Source organism: Aptenodytes forsteri, unplaced genomic scaffold (genome assembly GCF_000699145.1).
Source record: "Aptenodytes forsteri isolate BGI_AS27 unplaced genomic scaffold, ASM69914v1 Scaffold54, whole genome shotgun sequence".
NCBI lineage: Eukaryota > Metazoa > Chordata > Aves > Sphenisciformes > Spheniscidae > Aptenodytes > Aptenodytes forsteri.
In genome coordinates this window covers 17,310,316-17,335,312 of record NW_008796044.1, presented here as the reverse complement: position 1 = coordinate 17,335,312, position 24,997 = coordinate 17,310,316, and the positions used below count along the sequence as shown (strand labels likewise).

Here is a 24,997-nt window from a genome sequence, read left to right as displayed (position 1 = left end):
GCGTAATATAATGTACTTTGCATATTTAACATAATTTTTCCCCTTATTTAAACATTGTCAGGAGCTCAGTTTTCTAAGAGGATTACACTAGTCACTCACTTCTGTACTCAGCTGAATTGCAAGAAGTTTCTGTTGTAAGCCTGATGCAAACAGTGGGTACCAAATGCCTTAAACGGACAAAGTTATCAAGTTTGCCCACTCTCATAATCTGCAGTTGAAATAGCGTGGTGTCGTGGTTTAACCTCAGCTGGAAACTGAGCACCACGCCGCTCGCTCACTCCGCCCCCCGCCCCGGTGGGATGGGGGAGAGAATCAGAAGAGTAAAAGTGAGAAAATTCATGGGTTGAGATAAGAACAGTTTAATAATTGAAATAAAATAAAGTAAAATAATAATAATAGAAGAATATACAAAGCAAGTGATGCACGATGCAGCTGCTTACCACCCGCTGACCAATACCCAGCCAGTTCCCGAGCAGCGGTCACTGCCCCCTGGCCGGCTGTCCTGGCTGTGCCCCCTCCCAGCTTCTCGCTGGCAGGGCATGAGAAGCTGCAAAGCCCTTGACTGGTGTAAGCACTGCTCAGCAACAACTAAACCATCGGTGTGTTATCAACATTGTTCTCACCCTAAATCCAAAACACAGCACTGTACCAGCTACTAGGAAGGAAATTAACCCTATCCCTGCCGAAACCAGAACACGTGGGTTTTGCAGTACAAGGCTGCTATTTATTAGCAGAGCTAAATGGGTACTTTACGCAGCATTGCGCCTCATTCTTGCTAGTTCCACACTTTCATACACAATTCTTTTCTAGACTCAAATTGCTGCCTTCAATTTACCAGAATATTTTAAGACAAGAGTTGTTTTAATGCTGTTCATCTTTTTAACTCATTTGCATCAGCATGCACTAGCCCTAACTGAAGATTACTGGTATTAATCTGCTTTGGCGTGTGCTACTGTAGCTCCTCATTGCTGTTGAGAACTAAACGTTTACTGCTTTGCTCTTTTCTTTTATAGATCTCTGAGCCAGGGCAGCACAAACTCGAACATGCTGGATGTACAGGGAGGTGCTCACAAAAAACGTGCCCGACGCAGCTCGCTTCTGAATGCCAAGAAGCTGTATGAGGATGCCCAGATGGCGAGGAAGGTGAAGCAGTACTTGTCCAACCTGAATGTAGAGACAGACGAAGAAAAGATCCAAGTATTGTCACTTCAGTGTGAGCCTGCATATAGCACTCGTAAGTACAGTAATCTAGAATGGTGGCATGATCTATAAAATTTATAAAAATCTTGTTCCTTCCCTAGAAATTAAGATCTTTCTCTTCTCCCTTCAAGAAAAAAATACTCTAGTAAGTGCTTGTTTGTCAATTCATACACTAACAGTTTCAGCAAGCCAGCATTTATCTTCTGGTCTTCATTGAGCTCAGAAAACTTCAGTGATGTTTTCTATTTTGACCTACAGTTCTTAAACTGTGTGTCTTTTCATCAGTCTGGAAGGAAATTCAGTAGTACATTAGCTCTATTCTTGCCCTGCTGTCCTTGTACAGAATTAGGAAGGATAAAAGTGCCGTTTACCATATGAACAGCAAGAAAATGAAAAGAGACAAAATCAATACAGAAACTGCAATGGATTAGAGCTTAGAATAAACCAAGATTGTTGAGGAGGAGAAGTTAGGTCAGTGTTGACTGATGAGATTGACGTGGCTTGACAGTCAAAAATTGAGGGCTACAGCAGGACAGTTTTCATAATTTGAACTCCTGTGCAACTGTCTAACTAAACAAATTGTTATCTGACCTGCTGTCTTACACAGTTCAGTAAATTCTTACTTAAAAATGAGAAATGGTAATTGCATTTTATTTTGATCCTTAGAAATTTTCACTTGCTTGAAAGGCAGGTTCATTTCAAAATGGAAGAGTAGCAACCTTGCTAATCAAAATAATGTTTCGTGCTTGTCTGTTGTCCAAATGCAGTATTTTAAGACTCTTTTTGTCCTCAAATACCCTTTTGTCTCTGAAGAGAAAAGTTAAAAGAATGACTAGGAGGTGGCATCGTGAAGACAAAATTTTAAGCCCTTTCTGTTATTCAGTATTAAGAATGCAAGTCCTTGTTATTTTGTAAGGTGCCTTCCTATGCAAATTTTTTTAACATTTTTTTTTTTAAATAGCACAGATGTAGGAATCCTGGAAATGGCCATACCTGACTCCCTTTTTAAAAATGTTAAATTCTGTGTATTCACGCTGGCCTTGTGCCTTGAGGTCACCAGAAATCACGGGTAGCTCTGAATGGAAATATGCACGGCATCGTACATTGCCAGTAAAGGTGTTCTGCTTGTGCTGTGTTCAGCCAGATATGTAATAGCACAGAATGTTTCTACTTAGAGGTAACACCATTGTGGGTTTTATGCTTTACTCCCCTGCCGGAACAATAAATTAAAGCATGTCAGGATGAACTCTTGATAGATGATCTACAGGTGGCCATAATATGCCCAGGAGACAAGCATAAATGTTATGAGGTTCTTTTTCAATTGTTTTAAATAAATCTTGTTTGCACAGTGCTAGCCATAGATATTTGGAAGTAAAAATAGGGAATATATACTGACTGTTTTACTCCATGTAGTTAAACAAATCAAGTCCTTTTTTTTTCTTAAATTTCAAAAAAAGAAAATGAAGGTTAGGTGGATATACAAATAAATATCATAGAATCATAGAATAGTTTGGGTTGGAAGGGACCTCTAAAGGTCATCTAGTCCAACCCCCCTGCCATGTGCAGGGACATCTTCAACTAGATCAGGTTGCTCAGAGCCCCGTCCAACCTGACCTGGAATGTTTCCAGGGATGGAGCATCCACCACCTCTCTGGGCAACCTGGGCCAGCGCTTCACCACCCTCAGCGTAAAAAATTTCTTCCTTATATCTAGTCTCAATCTACCCCCCTTTAGTTTAAAGCCATTCCCCCTTGTCCTGTCGCAACAGGCCCTGCTAAAAAGTTTGCCGCCATCTTATTCATGCATATCTCTGTAATTCTTGCCCACTTTCCCTTTCTCCCAGAGAGAAAGCTCCCATAAAGAGCTCCCCAGTCTCTTATCTCAGTAGTAAGATTCTCCTGGCCTTCCTTGAAGAAGGAATGAGCAGCAGTAATGCTGCAATCCAGACTTTTCCAAGGGAATTCAAGGAGGAGTCAGATGGCCTTAACTTCAGAGTTTATTAATTGCTGTGTGATTAAAGTAGAAACTGAATCAGTGCCCTGTGTTGTAAATCAATTGTGCCACCTAGTGAAAGGTTTGATGCCAATTGGCAAAACAACCGTTCCTTCTCCCTTTGGTGGCATTACGTAATTTTGAAGGAGATGCTGTTACGCTTTTGCACCTGATGTAGAAACATCTAAAACATGGACTTTAATTGTGGTAGAAGTAAATCACGTTTTTTGTCTTTTGATAAAGTGCTGATAAAATAAACTATGACACTTTAAAGAGTTTAGGTTTTTTTAATGCCATTTCACATAACAGCCTCTTCAGTGTAACGAGATAGGTGTGTTTGGAATAAAACGTATTTGAAACCATTTCCGTCTGCTTCATACCCTGGTTGCTTTGTCTGGATGGTTGTACTCAGAATGACTGTAATAATTCTGCAATTGAAAGTGCAAGATACTTATATGCAATTTTTCCGTAACAGTGACAAAGAATTTAAGTGAGAGAAGGGGAGCGAAATCCTCAGAAATGTCACCAGTACCCATGAGATCAATTGGCCAAACCACTAAAGCCCATCAGCATCAACAAAACAGGATGAGTCAAGTTCTTCAGGTTCCAACTGTGAATTTATACCCCAGTAGGAAAAAGGGACTGACAAAGGATCACGTCACATTCAGTGAGTATCTTCAGTTCACCTGTCCGGAGAGTTTCAGAGATTAAGTAAATAAGAGGGAGGAGCTGTTTGTAGCTGGGTGGATTATTTGAGATACCATTGTGCTTCATCTACTTAATTCACTTTAAAATAGCTGAAGCACATTACTGTGTTTTAAGAGGGTGTGCCGTTTACTTAGGCATTTGCACAGTCTTTAATATTTTTTCTTAAAACAGCTAATGGTAAGGTGCTGTCTCCAAATATGCTCTTGCTTTGTCACTTTTTTCCCCTTGAACTAAAGACCGTGTTCTAACTAAAGTGATCTTAATACCTCTCTCGAACAGGTCAGATGTACGGTGTTAAGTCTTTTACTGTGTATTTCTGCATTCTAAAGGGATCTTGCACAAAGAGAGTAGAACAACATTGCTTGTTTCTTTTAATGACAAAATGAGGTATAATGTATTTAGGTGAAATCATTGAAACAAATCACAGACATCTAACATTTTAACCTCTGGAACACCATTATAACAACATTATTGTCAAATGGAGCAACATACGTTATTAGTTGCTCCTAGTGAGCATCAGGGTTTTTTCTGTCTCTAAATTTGCTAGTTGCAAAGCAGTATTATGTATTAAAATGCTTTTGACCTATTTGCATAACTGTTGTATCATTTGAAAGCTACAATTGTGGTTTATTAAAGTTAGTTGCAGTCAGTAAATGATAATGAAATGATTCTATGATAACGTCGAGCATCAATATCCGTTAAAATAGCTTCAGAAAACAGTATATTGCAGCATATAAAATAGTGTTTCCAGTTCGTATTTATTTCAAGTCTCCTCTTAAAAGCCTGTGCAACTTGGTATGTTCCAGAAGCTTTGCTGAGAGGTGTTTCTTCATTCCCATGTGTTAAGTGTTCAGTGTTGATCTAACAAGCTATTGAGAACTTAAATTAACTCCTCAGCACTGTGTTCTCTGCAAGGACAGTGCACAATAATAGTGAACAAGAAATACCAAATCATCAGTTTGTGAAGTATGTCAGTGCACTGGTTTTGCTAAACTCGCTAAGTTGTGTATAGTGCCCGTGAGTGCTGATTTGAGAACTCCTGATTGTGAAGAACTTGAACTGACTTGTTGGCTATGACATAAATTGTTTTTAACACTGTCCCAACAGTGTCATGGGCAAGGGTTTCCTCCAAGCTTTATACTTTAGTTTTGAGTCCTTTGCCAAAACCACGACTAGTGTATCTGTTGCAATGGTTCTGGTTGTGACCTGGGTGTTTCAACACACTTGAGATAAGCAGCCAGCAGTAGCAGTGGCCACTGGTGATCTGATCTAAATTTGAAATGGAGTCTGCCTCCACGTCCAGAATTCATCTGAGCATCTGCGCCTCTCTTTGCTGAATACTCCAGTGATTCTTCAACATGGTGCTTATTTTTAGTTTAAACAAGTATCACTAACTTGAAAGAAGAATAACATGCAGTAAATGATTCCGTTGTTTTCGTAGGTACAGGCTCCCCACAGAAGTCATTAAGCTTGTCTGAGGAAGTCAGTAGTAAGAAGCAAACAGATGACACTATGTCCATGGCATCTTCTTTGCACTCCAGCCCACCTGCTTCTCCTCAGGGCTCTCCACGCAAAGGTACGTGTGCTGCGTGAATGTTCACAGTGCGCGTGTCTGTGTCCGTCTCGGGAACTCGTGCCTGTGTTGTACTAAAACCAGGGTGGGCAGTGGCAGGAATATTTGTTGGTAATGACATGTAAGAAAAATAGTAGTGTTAGAATATTCATGTCAGGAAAAGAATCATGTCTTTCTCTGAATAGACATAGTTTTCCAATGTATTTATATGGTTTGGCCTTAAAAGTCACCTCCTGTTTAAAAAGGGGAACAATTGTTACAAACTGCTTAAGTGCTTCTGACAGAATTCCCAATAGATCTTAAGTGCTGACGCCCGCCAGTGTATCAGTTCAGATTTAGGTGGCCGGTTATGTGAATGGGATTTGCAAACCTGGGGATTTCTTGAAGGCGACAGTGTCGCACAGAAACTGCGGCTGTTGAGACATCTTATGTTTTTGTTTGCCTAAGGTAGCAGGAATATCAGGTGATTAGACAGAGCGGGAGATAAAATGGTGTCATAGTTCTCCAGAACAGATGGTTTTGATAGCTGCAAAAGTAGTGCATCCACCTAAATCCTTGAGTCGCTATTCATATTTTTTGTTCTTGTGCACAGGGCTTTGTATACACCCCTGTCTATCATGATGCCCTGAGAATCCCTTTATTTTTGATGTCTTCATCTTAAAAGACCTGCATCACTTCATCATTAGTCAACCTTGGATGGGAATTCATTTGAAATCTCTTAACACCACTTTGTAGTGAGCCAGTGTGGTCAGTGTTGAACGGTGTGAGGCATTTCTCCCCCCCTTCTGTGCTGCTTTTGACTCACTGACAGCCCAAAGCCCACTGGATTAGCATGGCATGGCATGGCGACTTACTGCATCTTCTCGCCCTTTTCAGTGGGAGATCATGCTGGTCCGTCCACTTCTGCCTTCACAAGAGACTGTTTCCTTTAGGAGAATGCCACTTATTTTACTTAAACACAGCATATGTACAAGAAGCTTAATTACTTGGGTTGCCAAACCTAGTTGCACTGAGATTTTTGAGCATCGCTTATAAACATGTTATTTTTGTTAACTTTCTTCTGGTTCTTTGAAAATAGTATTCTGTTTCTTTGGGATTATTTTTATTAATTCAACTTGCTTTCAGCATATTTGTAGCACTGATCTAATTTGATTGAGGTGGTCCATACCCTGTTGTATGTGTAGTGCTAACAGCTCATTGAACTAAAATTAGGTGCTTCACAGACAGCTGAAAGACATAATTTTAGGCATGAACACATTCCACTTAATCTTAGATTTCATTTTCTTTTAAGCTATACCCAAGTGATATGCAAATAGGATTGAAGAAAAAAATGTTTTAAAATCAGGATGTTATTTTTGCTGTTATTTATCTCGTCACTTATCAAGATCTGCCTGTGTGTACTTTATTGTAGTTGGTAACATCCAAAGGTCGGATAACTGCAGTCAGATGAATCTCTCTGGCTCTTCCTCATCGCTCGCCAGTGAAACCAGCAACAAGAACAGTGGACAACGCAGCTATGGAATAGGTGGGGCTTATTTACAAAAGAAAATTTGGATGATTGTCAAAGCAAGAGACAGTTCTGACATAAGTGAAAAGGGAGAAAGAGAGGATGAGAGTGAAAAGGCAGAAGCTGAGTGTAAGCACAGGAAAACGAAGGGACCCCAGCTTAGAAGACTTAGGGAAAGAAGCTTCTCCAGGGAAAGAACAGCTTTTACTGCAAAAAGGGAAGCAGAGCACGTTGAAGCCTCAGAAGGAAGTGAAAACCAAAAGGAGAAAGACAGTGATGCTCTGAGTACAGCAAGTATCTATAGCAACAGCAATCTGTGGACATCTTACTGCCTATGCATGAAGTCTAGAAGGAGGAGGAAGACTATATGATGTATTTCTAGAAGAAAGACTATGATGTCCACTTTGTGTCAGATATACTGATTTTATCCAAGTTATTTTAGCACTATTCATTTACATGTTTAAGCTGTTTAATGTGCTTCCCTTCCAGATATTTGTGTCAGTTATTTATAGCTAATCACCCTTACAGTGCAGTGAAGACGATAATGTGAAGTTTAGAGAATAAAGGAACAGGTACAGTGACAGTTCTGTTATTTAGTGTTTTGCAAATGCCAATGAAACAGTAAGTTCTGCAACATTCTCTTAGTTAGACTCTAGATAGTCCCTCGTGATGTAAATCAAATGCTTACTTTCAGTGTTGGGGTATATTTGCATTGGTCACATCTGCTAACCTTTTCAGCCCAGCGGAGACTTGCATTTAGTCTGTTTATATACACGTGCAGTTATTTAATGACTCAGCTTTCAGATAGTTTTAATCTCTTTAATGAAGAGGAGTCCTTTTGTTCTCTAGATCTTTGAAGTTCTTGAAGAAGAATGTCTTAATTTTAAGACGCACTGTGAGAACATTTCTTACTGCGGTACAGTTGTGTTAATTTTAAGGAGTCCATTAGACAAAGTAAAGAATATGATGTGTTAATTATTGCCAAAGGAAGGGAAACTGAAATTTAGTCTTAAAAATGCTGGTCTTAAAATACATTCTTTTTTTTTTTTTTTTCCTTCATAAGGTTCAGTTCTTTAGTTTGATAATATTGATATTTAATGCTCATGTTTGCTCTTAAAATCTTACAGCAATAATCAAGCTTAAGCTGTGAAATCTCTCAAACTATGAGCTGTATACCAGTGGTTCCAGATGCCATATTATATGATCTCTGTATTTTTTATGGACTTAATGACATCAATCTTCTGTATTAAGTTGTGTGTATCACTGGCATGGCTTTTACACTGCCTGGTCATTTCACATTTTCAACTAATTGATGTAAACATATGGCAGTCCAGCTCAAAGGCAGATGTGGGTAGAAATGAAGTGAGAAATTGAGTGATTGACAGGAATTTGGGAAAAAATGCTTATCTGCGGACAGTGTCAACAATATAGTCTCCTGTAAAGAAGGACCCATGTTTTGATTAATTTACAGATGCTTGTTTACCTTTACATGAAGCAGTTGATGATCCAGTATTTTCAAATAAAGGTTCTAATTTTGTAATTTTATGCACATAATGTAAGGCATATCATAGACTGTTTTCTCATAGCGAAGGCAGGGATATGTTTCCTGACATGCAGTGGATTTGCTATAGAGAAACCCCGTGGGAACTTAAAGAATAAAATACTGAAATTAAAAAAACCCAAACCAACACTACAGTCATTAATCCAAGACCTTTTGCCCTCAGATAAAGGGGAACAACCCACAACTGTGGGCCAGCGAGTTATTGGAGGGACTGTTTTCTCATAGCGAAGGCAGGGATATGTTTCCTGACATGCAGTGGATTTGCTATAGAGAAACCCCGTGGGAACTTAAAGAATAAAATACTGAAATTAAAAAAACCCAAACCAACACTACAGTCATTAATCCAAGACCTTTTGCCCTCAGATAAAGGGGAACAACCCACAACTGTGGGCCAGCGAGTTACTGGAGGCAAAATGTTTTGGGTTTGGGTTTTTTTTTTTAATTAAAAAAAACCAACCCAAACCGATTTAACAGGCACCTTCTGATTTTGTTGCCTCACAGCGCAAGAGAATGAACTTTGGTCTGCCCATAAGATGGTGCATGGACTTATCTAAAGAGATGAATACTCCGGAGAGCTTGAAATCTGAACATCCTAAATTTGCTGCTGCAACTGAAGGCGCATAAGTTTATGGGGCCTGATGGGATTCATCCCAGGGTACTGAAATTCGAGTCAGCCAATGTTATTGCTAGATCTCTCTGTTATTTATCAATGATCTTGTGACTCTGGAGAAGGTCCCAGTCAACTGGAAGCTAGAAACGTTATTCCAATTTTCAAGGAAGGCAAGAAAGATGACCCTGGTAATTATAAGCCTGTCAGTCTCATTTCAGTGCCAGGTAAAATGATGGAGAAGATATTTTGGGAGTCACTAAAAACAGTTGAAAGACAATGTGGACATGAGTCAAAGCCACATAGGTTCATGAAGGGAAGGTCATGTCTTACTAGCTTAATATCCTTTTAAGACAAGATTACCCACATCGAAGGCAAAGGGAAGGCAGCAGATGTGTTTGGGATTTTAAGCAAAGCTTTTGATACTGTCTCTCACAGTATCCTTCTGGACAAAATGTCCAGCATGTACACAGTACTATGGGTGAACAATTGGCTTGAAGGGTCGGTCCCAAGGAGCTGTAGTAAATGGGATACCGTTTGGCTGCCGGGCAGTCACTAGTGGTGCTCCCCAGGACTCAATTTTAGGGCCAGTGCTCTTCAATGTTTTTATCGATGACCTGGACATAGGGAGTTGAGTGCACACAAGTCAGTTTGCCAACAATGCTAAATTAGGAGGAGCCGTTGATTCCTTCCAGGGTAGAGAGGCCTTACAAAGAGATTTTGATAGATGAGAGTGTTGAGCAGTCACCAACTCTATGAAATGTAAGAACAAATGCTGGATTCTGCACCTGGGACAGTGTAATTCTGGAAGCGTAGTGAACCGGTTGAAAGAAGAGATTGTCCTGCTATATTCAGCATCGATGCGGCCTCACCTTAGGTGCTGTGTGCAGTTTTGGGCTCCACAATAGAAGAAGGATATAAATATACTGGAATGTGTCCAAACGAGGGCAACAAAGATGGTGAGAGGACTAGAGGGCATGACTTTGGAGGAGCAGCTGAGGTCACTCGGTCTGTTCAGCTTAGAGCAGAGGAGACTGAAGGGTGCCTTCATTGCTGTCTACAACTTCCTCATGAGGAGGAGTGGAGAGGGAGGTGCTGATCTCTTCTCTCAGGTGTGCTGTGATAGGATGCCTGGGAATGGCTTAAAGCTGGAAGTTCAGATTGAATATTAGGGAAAAAGTTCTTCACTGAGGGTCTGGTCAAGCACTGGAACAAGCTCCCCAGGGAAGTGGTCATGGCCTCAAGTCTGTCGGTGTTCAAGAAGCGTTCAGACAATGCTCTTAGATACATGGTTCAACTTTTAGGTTGCCCTGTGTGGAGGGAGACCAGTCACTAAACCTGAAGGACCTGAGTGTGATTTCCCTCAGACCAGCTCAGATGCGCTTTGCCGAGTTCAGTCAATTTCAGTTCTTTCCCTGATTCTCTAAGGTCATCAAAATAAATGATTTGGGCAAGTTGTCCACACTAAGGGCTTTTTCTGATGCAGTGTGGGGACAGGTGTCCTGTCTGGAAGCACTTTAGCTCTACCAGCAGAAGTGTCTACAGGATATATGTAGCCAGAGCCCATGGAAGTCCCCAGTATAGTAGTCTCTTTTATGTTCAGGTACTAGGAAGAGGAGATGTTGGATATATGGGGCTATTTACATTATTTGTGTTTGAAAGAAATTATTTGAGGGTAAGGGTAAGCCAAGTAGAAAAAATGCAGTGTATATTTTGCTCTGAAACTGGTGAGGTCTTCAGCTGTTTCCCTTCTGCGGGAGCAACGCTGGCATCTGGTCCAGCTCCTGCCAAAGTTGTATTTCCCGCTTTTGCTTCCTTCTCTGTTAATTTTGGAACAGATAATAAAACTGAAATGGACCATATGGCTAATCCCTGAGTGCTAATAGCTGGCTTTTACCTTAGTTAGCATCTCCTCATCCACTGCCAAAATCTTTTTTGAGTCTCACGCGATAGTAGGGCAGAGGGATAGTGGGAAATGCACTGCGTTTATCGTAGAGGACTCGGCACTTGCAAAATTTGAGAGACCTGATCTATCAACCCACTTCATGCTGCAACTGTTGATCCTGTTTATGTAGGTTTAACCTTCTGGTCTGGAGAGTAGCGGAGTTGCAGGTAGGTTATTGGTGTCACCAGACTTGCATTAATAAATTACAGTGCTAGATGCTGATAGATGCTAAAAGCTTTAGTACCCTAAAAACGTCAGTGGACCGATTGTATGCAAACAGGGTTTGATTGTTTTTTCTTTTAAATATCCTTGCTGAAATGTGTGTGTCAATACTTCGTTGTTGTACCTAGTAAACTCAAATTGCTCTTTGACCAAGACATTCTCTTCTCCTCTCCTTTAGGCTACGCCCTCATACCTTCCACTAAATCTGATAACTTCTCGGACTCCAGTCACAGTGAGATTTCATCCCGGTCCAGCATCGTGAGCAACTGCTCAGTGGACTCGATGTCGGCAGCGCTGCAGGATGAGAGGAGTTTGTCCCAGTCTCTCATTGTGGTGGATTCGGGGGGCGCAGAGAGAAAAGAGCATCCTCAGCCGCTGGCTGATTACAGCCAGCCATGCCCAGGGTAAGATGCAACTGGTTTTGGTTGGGCTTGGTGTCCTGGTGTCAGCAGGGGTGTGTAATGAAGCTTTGGTCAGGACACAGTTACGCACTCTACTGTGGTTATTAAGCTCTTCCTAGAAGCTGGAGTACTGGCTGCTCTGTGTGGGAAGAGCCTGTTTTCCCAAGAAACTACAGTATTACTTGGGTAGACAACAGCTTGTTCCCATCGGTGGGGTTCAGATGGACATCTCTTGCAGGAGACTGCAAATGTGTTAAAAGCTAGGATGATACTTAACAAATTAGTGCAGTAGTGAGAGACAGCAGAAGAACAACAGGGCATTATCAATTCTCTCTGAGTCAGCAGTGCCAGTCACTTAACATACTCTAATGTGATTTTAAAGGGTTTTTCTTATTAACATTTGTTGCTTAGGCAGACTGGAAGCTTTCTGCCTGGCACTGTCTTCCTGAGAGTTCCCACACAAGAGGTCTTGTTACTTTAGTGCAGTGAGAACTTACCCTGAGATGACAGTCTGAACTGGAAGTTTTTGGTTTTGTCTTACTAGGTGTTAAGCCTTGATCCATAAGGTTTAATATGTGGGAATCTTCTTGGGGTAGCATCTTCTGTCCTCAGATGTTGTGGATTCAAGTAAATGAGAGATGCTCCTTACATTTCTAATTTTTACAGCTCATCTTTAAAGCTATATATGATTGAACTCTGTAAAGAGCCGTATGTTGTTTCTGTATAATTGATTATAATACACCAGTATTCTGTGGTGTTCTCTCCCCTGTAAAAAGGCTTATTCGTGTATGCTTTGCTAAAGGGATGCAGCTCTTAAGAAATGAGTGATTCAGTTTATTTCATTAGGCTAAAATGGGAATTTAAAGATGTGCTTCATAAACAAAAATAATTCCCTTTTCTAAAAGGCATAACGCATGCTGAGAGTTTAGTCAGAACAGTAACAGTGTACTGAGCAAAATGCCCCTCCGTACTGGCTATGAAAAGCCACCTTCAGTGGTGGCTGAAGTAGAATGAATTGCACCAAGGACACTGCTGCTGCTCTCAACTCGCTCTTCTCTTTGCAAATCAAAAGCAGATTGTTCATGTTTTGTGGTTGTTCCTTTATGCCTCAGTTTCAGTGGGTTTTGGAGGGAGGAAAGCAATTTTTATGCTAGAACTTATAAAATAGAAAAGCAAGGAAAAAAAAAAGTTGTTTGCATGTATCTAAGAAATGTTCCTCGATTTCACAACGTGTCAGTAAACTGCTGAGGGATAGTGTTGAATTTTAATGTTGTGCTGCCCATGCATTTATTAACATAACCAGAAATAGTTAAGAGACTTGAATATTGTCTAGCGATCGTAACTTCATGTATTCTAAATTCATGCAAACCTGGCTTTATTTTTTTCCCCCTTAATTATGCGTTGACAGCGATTAGAGCTTTTAGCAGCCATTTCTTTAAACAAGACATTTTGTACTTGGGTTTTCAGAATTTGTCACTCCAGAACGTTTCCACAAATGTTGTTTATGCCCAGTATTTCCAAATGTTACTGAAATACAACTACCTCCCCTCTGTCTAAACAACTTTAAGTTGCTGCCAGTGAAGGGGTTGTTTTTTATTCTAAATGCTTATTTTGGTCTTAGTTCATAAATGCAAAGAAAAAGGTGTTAGAAGCCTGAAACTAAGAGGTAATTACTCCTCTGCTTTCTGTCAGGCACTGTCTTGCTGTAGTTGATAGAGGAAAGCTTCTGTGGACCAGATTTTTATGGATCTGGGGTCAAGTATGTAAATGCCTGTTGCAGACTTGTTATTCCCTTGGGAATAACTGCCCAGCTGCCATGTGCAGTAATGAGTCAGGAATAACGGTGTCTCTTGTCAGTGCTCCCGTGTGCCTTGACCTTGCTGTATACCTGTTTTAAAACCAGAGATTAGATGCCTTTAAAACCAGATAATTGTCTCCAAGTATGTCACTCTTATTGTAAAAGCTGATGAGGTTTGTTTTTTCTGCTTTCTGTTGTTTTCAAATGTAGCTGGTCAATCACTAGGCCTGCTCTCATCAGAGGGATGGCTTTCACGTCCTCCATGAGCAACGAGGAGATCTCCCATGAGCATATCATGGTAGAGGCAGCAGATAGCGGCCGGGGAAGCTGGACTTCATGCTCAAGTAGTTCTCATGACAACTTCCAGAATATCCCAAACCAGAAGAGCTGGGATCTCCTCAATTCTTACCGTCACACCCAGCTGGACGGACCTATAGCTGAAGTTGATCCCACAAACTGTTACTCTGAGGAGGCTTATTTGTATTCTGAAGCCTTTTCCAAAACCAACAGGCAGTCGAAAGCCAGCATGGAGCTCGATCAGTCTCGGCAGAGCTGGGCCTCCTCCAGCTCGCTGTCAGACACCTACGAAACAAACTATGGGACAATTAAGCGGAGGGGGCTGGAGAACTCTACAGCAGAGCAGACGGAGGTTTTGGACTCTAAACCAGGCACTGATACAACTTACAAAACTGTTACTTCGAGTACAGAAAAAGGCCTGATAGGTAAGCCAAGGCAACAGCTTATGGAAGCTTCTACATCTGTTTTTCATTTTGATATTAAGTTGTTAAGAAATGACATCAGCAGGTCTGGGGGCTGGATGGCATGTTAAATTCAGCTTTACATGTGGTTTTAATCAGAAAACTACGCAGACAGTGTGTTTTCAAGCCACCTTCTTTTGCGTTAGGAAAATTGAAATCATAAACCAGCACACTTCCCAGCCGCTTTATGGGTCTGCAGAACTGTCTTCATGAAAATGTCAGGCAGTTCCTCTTGGTAGTATGACCTTGTATTTTTCTGGATGATTTTGGAAACGCTCATCACTGTAGACGTTCCTCTGGCAAGGAGCAACAAGCATGGCTTCTTGAAGTCCATATAATACAGACTTTCCGTGAATTCGAGAGGGAAGAGCATGACTGCTGAGTGGTACAGAGCTCTCCCACCTCTCCGGGTCTCGGGCACCTTTCATCCACAGGGCTTCTGTCTCTGGAAGCTCAAGGGCAAAGCAGATTCCCTTCCTATCTTTGCTTTGTTAAACTGCCATTTATTTGGTTATACAACTACAGTTTGGCTACGTATGAAAGGAAAAAAACTTATAAAATGTCTTTTCAAAGATGCATAGTTCTACCGAGCAAGATGTTCTTTCCCTGTCCTAGTGAGTTTAGCAGCCAAAACTAAAGGAACTGGGTTAGGAACAAGATAAAACATGGAGTGCAAAGCTTTCTAGACTGTAAGTCAAGGGTGCAGCTGAAATGCAATTTAATTACTGACTAGATTGCTAGAGGGGTTTGTGTTATCAAAGGTAATTGCCTGAATAAACATCACGCATAGGGTGGAGGTCTTGGATTGCGTTCCTCCTCCTTGGCTTTGTAGAAGAAAGGCAGCATGGTGGAGCCTTGCAGAAAACTTGCTCACAGCTCACTCCTGTGCATGTGGTCTGCCCTGGTAGCCTTTCAAAGCTGCTTATGAGCCTCTGAGCCGTTTTAGGAGATGGCATGTTAGCTATTCAGCACATGCTATCTTTGCTCACAGCTCTTCCCTTTCTTCTTAATTCTGTTTACATACTGCACCATATAGCTTGCCTCCTTTGTGCAGCCATAGCACACTGGTAAGAAACACTCGGCAACGTGCTTCAGTAGAGCATGCATATGTCTACTTAAGCAAAGATCTGATATAGGTGGATATAATTTCTGGTTTGCAAATGCAAATCTGGTAGCTATTCACCATCATACAATATGCCAAAGATATTTTCACATTATTTCACCATTTGCTTATTGTCTACAAACAGCTTGTTGCCAGAGTCTGTAATGACTGCATGAGTTCAGAATATCGTAAACAAAACAAGAATCTTCAGTTTGTTTGCTTAACGAGCGCTGGTGTTGAATCGTCCCCGAAAAGAACTGGCACAAGCTTTCTTGCCTGAAACCTTTAAAACGGAGCTGGAAAGGCACTGCCCACATACTGATGGCAGAATGTGGTCTTGGCAGAATCCGTAAATGCAATGGCTTCATAACTTCATGTGCATCTCTACCCTCTGCAGCATCGAATGTTTCTTGCTGCAACCTTTGCTTTACCAGCAGAGGAGGTGTGGAATGGTAATGTGCCATTGCTGTACATCCAAAGGAAAAGCTTTTTCATAGCTTTCACCTACAGTAGACATCAAAATTTATATTGCTGCCTTTTAGTTACGTTTCCCTTAACCACTCTGTGGAATTTCACCCTATTTTCTTTATGAAGTGAATATTTGAGTAATCAGCTGCTTGGGAAGGAGAGTTCCTTGTGAAAGGGTTTCGTAACCTCCTGAGACTGTGGGTGGGTGACAGAAATTACAGACGCTTAATGCTGTGGACATTAAATGCTCTTAGAATGTTTTATTTTGATAGAATTTGTAAAATAGTATGAATTAGAACTTTACAAAAGGGCACATTATTCCTACTTTTGTTATTACAGTAGGTGGGGGGATTTGCTCGAAGGACCCAGCCCTTCCCTATCCTTTCAGGGAGAAGAAAGCCTTCTTCGCTTCCCCTGCTTTCTCATAGGTGCCCAGTTAAATGCTAGTTAAATGAAAATTATTCCTATAGATCAGCAGTATAAATCTCTGCCTGTACCCACGTGTATCTGCTAAAACCCAGACTATGTGAATTCAGTTTTGTTTATTTTTTCTGTAAGCCCAAGCATGAACTGAGCCATCAGGTATGAACAGGCTCTCGTTCCTGGAATCTCACAAGTCCACAGCACAATAAAAAATACTCCTTTATTTTCATCCTTTCACGTTCTTGTAAGATAAGAAAATATTACAGTTGCTGAAATAAATGAAACTGTAATGAACATGCACTGTTTAAAATGTGTCTGCAAGAAGAATGCAAATTCACTCAACTAACAGATTTTAAAAATTACCCTAGCTTTGAAACTCTCTGTTGCAACACGTACGTGGGAAAAGCCCAATTTAACATGCACATGAGCCCCAGACCTGAGGGTGGGTGGGGAGGGGAGGGAACTTAAAAAAAATTTAAGCTTTGGTTTGAGAGCCTGTGTGACCTGAACTGCCCACGAGCGGGGAAGGAAACATGGACATGATAAGCCAGTGTTTACTATTAGAAAATGCAAAGTAATGAATGCAGGCTTCATATACAGTGTGCCTGATAGGAGCAGTTTCATGTGATACTAGGGTTTTTTTCTCTTCCTATAGCATAGCTGATTGGATGGTTTAATGTCTTACTACACGTGAATTGATACAGTGATATTTTATTATAATGAATTTCTGTTAAGCCCCTGATGGGTGATGAAGTGGATGTTGTTGAAGTCAACCAACAGTTCTTGCTATCGGTCTCTAGCACGCTGTGCAAAGTAACTTTTGGGCTAGTTGCCTTAATTTCTTTTGTTTTAATTTCCTGGCCTGTAACAGAGAGTGGCAGCAGGCTCAGCTGGCAGCATTGCCATGCTGGCTCTCCATCCGTACCGTAGAGCTCCTTAGCATCCCACGGTGGAGCGGTGCCACAGGAGTAGGGAGTATAATGAGCGCTGCAATTGCAAGCCAAGTGTAGAGAAGGTTACAGTCCTGTTTCCGCTCGATTGGCATCTTGCCTAATGAGTTCACGGGTTCTGTTGCTACTCTGACTTCTTAAAATAAGTAGAAAACATAAATGAAAGCATAAATATCTGCTGCTGTCGTTATAACCAGTGTTTCTGCATTTGCATTTTGTTATCAGTTTCTGTTTTGCCATTGTAACATTTCATGATTTTTTAACGTTTTGTTTCCTTTGTTTTCTTCTTTAACATTTCCATTGCTTATTTCTTGTGCCAGTGTACTGTGTCACCTCACCTAAGAAGGACGATAGGTATAGGGAGCCACCGCCCACCCCTCCGGGATATATGGGGATTTCTTTAGCGGACATAAAGGAAGGATCGCCCCACCACCCACACCTAAAACCTCCAGACTATAGTGTGGCAGTGCAGAGGTCAAAGATGCTGCACAGTGACCTCTCTAGACTTTCATCAGCATCTCTCGGTAGTGACCCGGTGGCCTGTATTTCATCGAAGATGCCTCAGTGGCATAGTCGGCAGCCGTCCAACCCCAAACTAGCAGATATGACTGACGCAGATAGTGAAGAGGATGGTATGTGCAACACCTGACTCGGTAGATGTTAAGTGAACTGCTGTGTGAATCTGGTCTGTGCAGTGTTTACATCACAACGATGTTCTGGGCTTTCTCTTGGTCGTTCTTGGAGATTAAAACTTGATTAATCTCTAAATATACAAACATGTTTGTATGGCTGTATACACATGCATATTTGTATGCATGTATATACACTATAAAAAAAAAAAAAGAATGCCTTCCCTTTAGAAAAAGCATGTTGACACCGAACAGACTTTAAATTATATATAAATACATATATAAATATACATCTGAGATCTCCCAAAGCACAACTGAGACACTTAAGAGCATGTAGATACTATTGTGTTTTTTTTTTCTTTTAAAATCTGTCCCCTCTCAGTGGTGATGATGACTTTAAGGGACACTGTCAGGCTATAAATTACATGCAGAAAAACTCCAGCCTCTCTGGGTTGATTAACTGATGTCCCGCTGTTTTAGGATGGCGTCAGGACGATGACCTAAAACGAGTATTTTGAATTTGGATTTGGTGGGGTGTTGTACAACTCTTAACTCGTTTCACATTTGTATTCTCATGTGCCAGCATTAAGCTGCCTTATTCCTCGACAGAGATTTCTGGAGATTGGATTTAAAAATGTTGAACAAAGTAACAGTGAACTTCTGTTCTTCTGAAAAGTGCATTTAATAAAACCTGACTTCTCAGCCCAACTTGGCCTGACAGTGTCTCTTCCAGTTAAATTCTTCACGATCTTGTTTGAAGCAACAGCCAATGCTGCCGAGCACGGCATGTTTCAGGTGACCAAAACGCAAGAGATTTTTCTGAAAAAGACTGCTCTTATATTGTGTCAAAACTAACTTCAAGTTAGGGGAATTTCTACTTAATTGTTTATCTGCTGATTTGCTTTCAATACTGTGCACTGATGTGATCTCTCTGTACCCTTTGCTAGTGAACTTTTTTTTTTTTAATTAGAATGTTGCGGTCATTTCCTTCAATTTCGGTCTGGCTTAAAATGAGCCTGGATTTAGATTAAAACAATTTCTGATGCAAAATGATCCTATCTTGGCCCCTTAAAATATGTAAACAGTATTTAACATATATATTAGTATTGCAATTCAAACTTAGGGTAAAACATAAAGTTGCTCAGCATTAATTCAGTTGTGATATTATGTGTTTTTGATGTAAAAATAAGGAAGTAATTGCTTCAAACATTTTAATCTGAATTTTTTCTAAACTAAATTTAACCATACACTTTTAGATACACCTATTTTACTATTTTTAAAGTGCCTGGTTAATTTTATTTGGGATACAACGCTCACTGCATGTTGGAAAGTAATTTACTGGCTTTTCTCCCAAATAAGTAGCTTTTGGGATATTGGGAGCTGCATGCTAATAATTTTTGGAGGATCTGGGATTTTCTGTTTTGCAATACATCTTTATGGTACGATACAATACCTCAGACTACTTGAGGATTTGTTAAGCGGTGATACTGAATATGTTGTGGTCAATCATTAAGACAGTGAAAACATCACGCTGAAGTAGTGAAGTCTTCACAGAACCACTGTAGTGAAATAACTGGGTACTGTTCTGTACCCTCTGCGTCCAAGGCAGGGGGCCGATGGAATAATTTACTCTTTTTTTTGTTTGTTTTTCTTTTGTGTACCCTCTGCGTCCAAGGCAGGGGGCCGATAGAATAATTTACTCTTTTTTTTGTTTGTTTGTTTTTCTTTTGTTTTTTGTTTTGTTTTGCAGAAGATGAACAAGTATCAGCAGTCTAACCATTGGGCTATTTATGTAAACCACCTCACAACAGAAGGGATGTGGGGAGAAGGACCACATGATTCTGTTAGCGAACGCTAACAACTTGCTGCTACTAACCTCAAACGTTGCGTTTGCCTCTGTCACGGACGAGATGGAACGGGTTGGATCACGTCTCTCTACCTTACTTCAGTCTACCACCGCCTAAGAAAGCTATTTCTGCCTGTGAAATAGAAAACCGTTTTCAAGGAGCGTACTGACTACCTGGATACCGACGTTGGTATCCGGAGATGGACCGGGCGGGCTTCATGCATTTGGGAGGACCAGTTGCCACCACCGCTTGAAACTTGGAAGCGTTCTTCTGTATGATACCATATAATCCTTTGGTAGTTTTCCATCGTCGTTATTTTCTACATGTCCATTATAAGTCTAAGACTGTTATTTTATGAACTTTAAAAAGAATATATCAAAATGTCAGCAAAAGCGAAGGACATTGCTGAAGTATCTGAAAATAATTTATTAATTTAAATTTTTTTTGATGGGAATTTCCTTTATTTGTGTTGGGAGTGCTCTGGTTGGCTAATATAAATGTTTAGTCAATGTGATAGTAAATAAGCTACACATAAACTGTTGTGCTCTCAAAATAAACACACAAAACTAGAAACGGGACATTATCAGGTGCAGAAATACACGGATTTTAGAGTGGTTTCAGATTAAATATAAATAGAGCACAAAGCCCTGCAGAGCGGCGTGAGTCAGGCAGGCAGCCCTGCCCTCTGCCGCTCCCCTCCTACACGGACACAGCAAAAACCCTCCGCCCTTGAAGTATCTTTGGAAATTTTTTAGCTGCCAGCCAACTAAGGCAATAGTTGGTGCTCTCCTCCCCTGTTAGGCAGTCGTTTGAAACGTGGAAGCTGTAGCTCACAGGGAGCTCTTAGGGGGGTTTGAAGCTTTCCCGAAAGAGCTTTAACCAGGTGTTGCCCTGCAGAGTTCAGCATGCAAAGCGTGTTGCTAGAAACCAAAACTAAACTGTGTGTTGTGGGTTTTAAGATCATCCCACGCGTTCTGGCCTTTTACCAGAGTTGCACAGGATTTAGGTGCAAAGGTTATCTTTAAAAATAATAATAAAAAAATAAGAATAAGAAATTATAAATCGCCTTCATTTCACAGTAAAATTTGTGAAACTGAATATTAAACGACATAATGCTCATATAAAAGTATAGTGCGTTTTATGATGGATTAAAAAACCCTGTTGTGTTAATCGGGAAAATACAGATGATCTCAAAACATTTTGTTTTAAATCCTAGGTAAAAATCGTGGTGGTGTTGATGTCGATGACAGTTTTGACTTACAGCCAGCCAGTATTAACACGTGATCCTCCAGTTTGACTATGGTCAAATAAATTGCTTGTTTGATTTTGCTTAGCCAGCCAGAGCGCAGAGGGGTAAAACTGGAAATACCTGCAGTTTCTTTCTTTCTTTCTTTCTTCTAGCACATGATGCCCCATTCTAGTGTTAAAATTGGACATGAATGTGTGAATATGTATTTAAACATTTAATTGTAAATCTTTGTTGTGATGTTTACAGCCTAAGCTAGAAAGAAGATGTTTGTCATTTTTACAGTGCCTCAGAAATGGTTTCTATATCCATAGTTGTGAAGAGCTTTAAGGTTTGGTTTTTTTCCTGTATGTGTGCAGGGGGTGCAAGGTGAATGCAACATTTTCTGAAAATGACACAAGTACCAAAAACAACCCAAAGCCTTTGATGTGCTTTCCCCATAGCAGCTTGGGACTGATGCTACCGGGTGAATGTGTATGACCCGGCCTGCGTCTGCACTCGTAGCGGTGCCAGGTTCAATATTACCGTGAGGCTGGAACTGACCCATATTGATTGGAATTCGGAAGACATAGATGAACAGCGATGCTGAGGAAGGGATGCCTAATTCATGACTAATTGGTTGGCTGTATGAATTTTTGGCACAAGTATCTGAGGAGCAAATGGTTGGGAAAAAAAAAATATTGAAAATCAGTTGAGGTGTATCGTAATAAATGCATTCTGCTTTTTTTGAGGCCTTAATGAATATAATGAGCCTGCACAGGCCTTAATGAATAAAGATTAATGTAAGTGTCAAAGCAATGCAGGGCAGAGCGATTATTTTCAGCACATGTAATCTTGATAAGATAACTATTAAATTGCTATTTTTGTGGGATATAAATCCAAGTCCTAGCGATCCCACCGTCAACTGTAGTTGCTTGTTAACTTCTACATGGAGTGCGCAACAGGCTTCGTGTTTCGTCAGAAAATCATCTGTGTTCCGCCAGGTAAATTAAATCGTATGGTTCCCGTGACCTCGGATGTTGAGCTGTAGTTTATGTCAGCCTGTTGAACAAAAGTGCAAGGGATGTGGGGTTGTTACTAAAGTGACTTCCTTTTTCCCCAAAAACCCGATAGTGCTGTCTTTGAGGATACGGTAAAGCTCCTCTGGGGAGCGGGGTTGGGGTCACCTCTGGCAGCCAGCAAGAACAGTTGAATAAATCACCCGTTGAAACGTGGTGTTTGCACATCAACAGCATCCGTCTGTTCTGCAGGGCTTTTCAGGACACTGAAAAGTTTTTTCAAGTGAGTGAAAGTCTTGCTAATCATACTTTCCTAATATCCAATACAGCTGGTGTAAATAAATCGTGCGTGAACTATGGACAAATGAGCTACTACTACTGCTTCTCCTGCCTCGCACAGTGTGGCTTGCCTCTGCTGGTCCTTGCTGGGATTTTTGTTTGTTTGTTTTAAATCAACCGATCACATTGATCGGGGCCGATAGCCAAATGTAGTGTGTCTGGTATGGATTTGAAGAGACGTTATCCCTTTTTTCAGTAATTCAAATGGAAGTAAGATGGTGGTTAGTACCTGTTGTACAGTGCTTTATTGAAGTGATGTCTTCTGGATCATAGATTCCTGACTTGGTACCTCCGCCGGCTTCCTCTGACTCGGGGTCTGATTTCGATGAACAGTTAAAATGCCTCATGTCACTTTCTTCCGCTGCCGTACCTTGGTTTGCTCGCTTTCTGCTGTTGGCTCTTGACTTGCGGGTGAAAGATCTGTTTCAGCTATTTGTGATTTAACCATACAGTATTTCATTACGCTTTATAAATCTTAAACTTCCAAGTAATTCCCCAAAAAGCAGTGTGGTTTTGTAAACTTCAATTAGCCTCTCCAGTTGCAGAAAGGGGAAAATGAGATCACTGAGCCTCTGAGTACTGGTTTCATCTCCCAAATGAACAAAAATATGGAAAGGCCGTGCCCGCAGATGCTTGCAGTACACATTTCTGCAATGTGCACATGCAGGAACGGGCGGATGTTTGCTGACAACGGGCAACGTGTTGCTTTCCTGGCTCCTTTGCTTTGCCTTCACTCACATAAGGAGTTTCACAGAGGTGAGCGATGCTTCACTGGGAGGTGGTCAGAGCCCCTTGCTCGGGATGGGGTGCGCAGTGCACTGAGGGCTGCCCGCGCCCTGCCTGCACCCACCGGAGGCGGAGGGGTCTCCCCGTTCCCCAAGGGCTGAACCTGTCAGCGATGCCACTTGCAGAAGGAGCCTGCGTGGCATCAGTGGTGTTGCAAAACCTCTCTTTCATCATCTCCCAAGTCATTTCGTCGCAGGCAACAGTGGAAATGCGCACCTGCCATTTAAGTTTTTATGAAACATTAGAATTAGGATTTTTTTTTAAAGGATAAACTTACCACTGCCTTCGCAAAAACAGAAGAAAAAAGGGATACTCTCTCTTTAGAAAAGCTTTACACATTATATTTTAGAACGCTTGTATAGAGGGTAATCTACCTTGAATTCCCAACTCAGCTTTTGCTTATGTTGTGCTTTTTATTGTTTTATCTTTATTTTTGATATACCTGGAATGCAGTTTAGCTTGGTATTAATTAAATTCTAAATATGTGAGCATATTGGCAAAACTGCACAGATGTAATGATATTCCAATAGCAATTGTACTGCACAAGTCAGTGATTGTAAAGTATTCTGTAACAAGCAATGTTTGTCTCCTATTTTTTGATACCTCTTACACTTATGTCTTTTAGAAAGACAGTGCCTCTGTATGCTTTTTGTATTTTTACTGAGTGATTGTAAATATTTGTTATATTTTTGGTTAAGAGAATGTTTAAAAGTACTGTTTATTATCCAATCTATTAATATGTTGGAATCAATAAACAATCTACATATATTAATTGTTTTCAGCAGATCTTTTCTGGCAGCCAGCGGAGGATGGGAGCCGAGTTGGTGTGGAGCTGGGGGGAGAGCCTGGCAGGAGCGTTGCTCACCCCGGGCTCGGTGAGGAGCAGCCGCCGAGTGATTTTTGTCCTCGCAGCGAGCCACGGCCCCTCAGGTTTTGGCTTTGTCTCCCCCCATCTCAGCTTGCACCGTGGGGGGAGCAGCTGGAAGAGCATCTCACGCGCACGCGTGGGGGTGCGTCAGCCCCCGGTAGTGTCGGAGCCCCCAGCCGTGCAGGGAGAGGAGGTGGTGGGCGCGGTGGCAGCAGTGGCTGCGACGTGCTCCTGGCTCCCTGTCCAAAACCGGGTTCGGAGCAGGCGCTGCCCGGGGTCCAGCAGAGTTTGGTGTTTGTCCCCTTCCCTGTGCAGCGTCTGGGATGCTGGGGACACCGTGATCGCAGCCTGGCCCAGTGGGGGAGCAGGGGACAGACGGCCCTGGTCACGGCAGCCTGCCTAGGTCGGGGAAGTGGCCTCTGGACACCAGAAGGGGAGCGAGGAAGGAGCCACCGCTGCAGCGTTTGGAGCCTGTGCCCCCACCACTCTTACAGGCACCCGTTGCTCGGTGCTTCATACCTCTCCTCTGCGGTCCCTCACCATCCTCCCTGCCTGTCCCACACTCCCAGAGCAGCTTGTCCATCTTCCTCCCGCAGCCTCCCTGCCTGCGTAGGTGTTCTGCAGGCAGCCCCTTACCTTCTTTCCCTCCCCCCCAAGTCCCTTGTTCCCAGCTGCCATCCACTCCCGCCTGCCTGCAGCTCCGTCCTTCCCAGCACTCTGCTGGAGCCCTCATTGGGATGTGACATGGGGAGTCATCTCAGGGACACCAAGGGCCATGTGGACACCTGCAGGGAGGCTCTGCTCACAGGGACAGGGACTTGCATCTTCCCCCCCTTTCCCCCGGGTCCTGTGGCCCTGCCCCGGCACGGCTGCCTCCGCATCGAACCCAGAAAAATCAGAGCGAGAGGAAGCCTGATGCTGCAGAAATGCCACTGGGCTGCGTACCGCGCCTTGCAGGCTGTTATACCCTGTGAGATACAAATAAAGATGTGCAGGGAGTGAGGGTGGAACCACAGAGCTGAAAATACTCTTCCCCCCCCCCCTCATTTTTGCAGGCTGGCCCGTGGCC

General features: G+C 41.9%; 1 protein-coding gene across 1 annotated transcript in view; it reads left to right on the top strand.

Annotated features, from left to right (window-relative positions):
- The window catches only part of RAPGEF6 (Rap guanine nucleotide exchange factor 6), a 139,794-nt gene extending 115,969 nt beyond the window's left edge, over positions 1-23,825 (top strand). Inside the window, exons 24-31 of the mRNA XM_009285932.2 lie at positions 1,014-1,234; positions 3,668-3,859; positions 5,342-5,476; positions 6,885-6,998; positions 11,494-11,719; positions 13,725-14,236; positions 17,536-17,847; positions 19,595-23,825. Coding sequence (XP_009284207.1) covers positions 1,014-1,234; positions 3,668-3,859; positions 5,342-5,476; positions 6,885-6,998; positions 11,494-11,719; positions 13,725-14,236; positions 17,536-17,847; positions 19,595-19,620 — 1,738 coding nt within the window. The 3' untranslated portion in view covers positions 19,621-23,825. The remainder of the gene's footprint in view (positions 1-1,013; positions 1,235-3,667; positions 3,860-5,341; positions 5,477-6,884; positions 6,999-11,493; positions 11,720-13,724; positions 14,237-17,535; positions 17,848-19,594) is intronic.
- Positions 23,826-24,997: the final 1,172 nt, after the last annotated feature.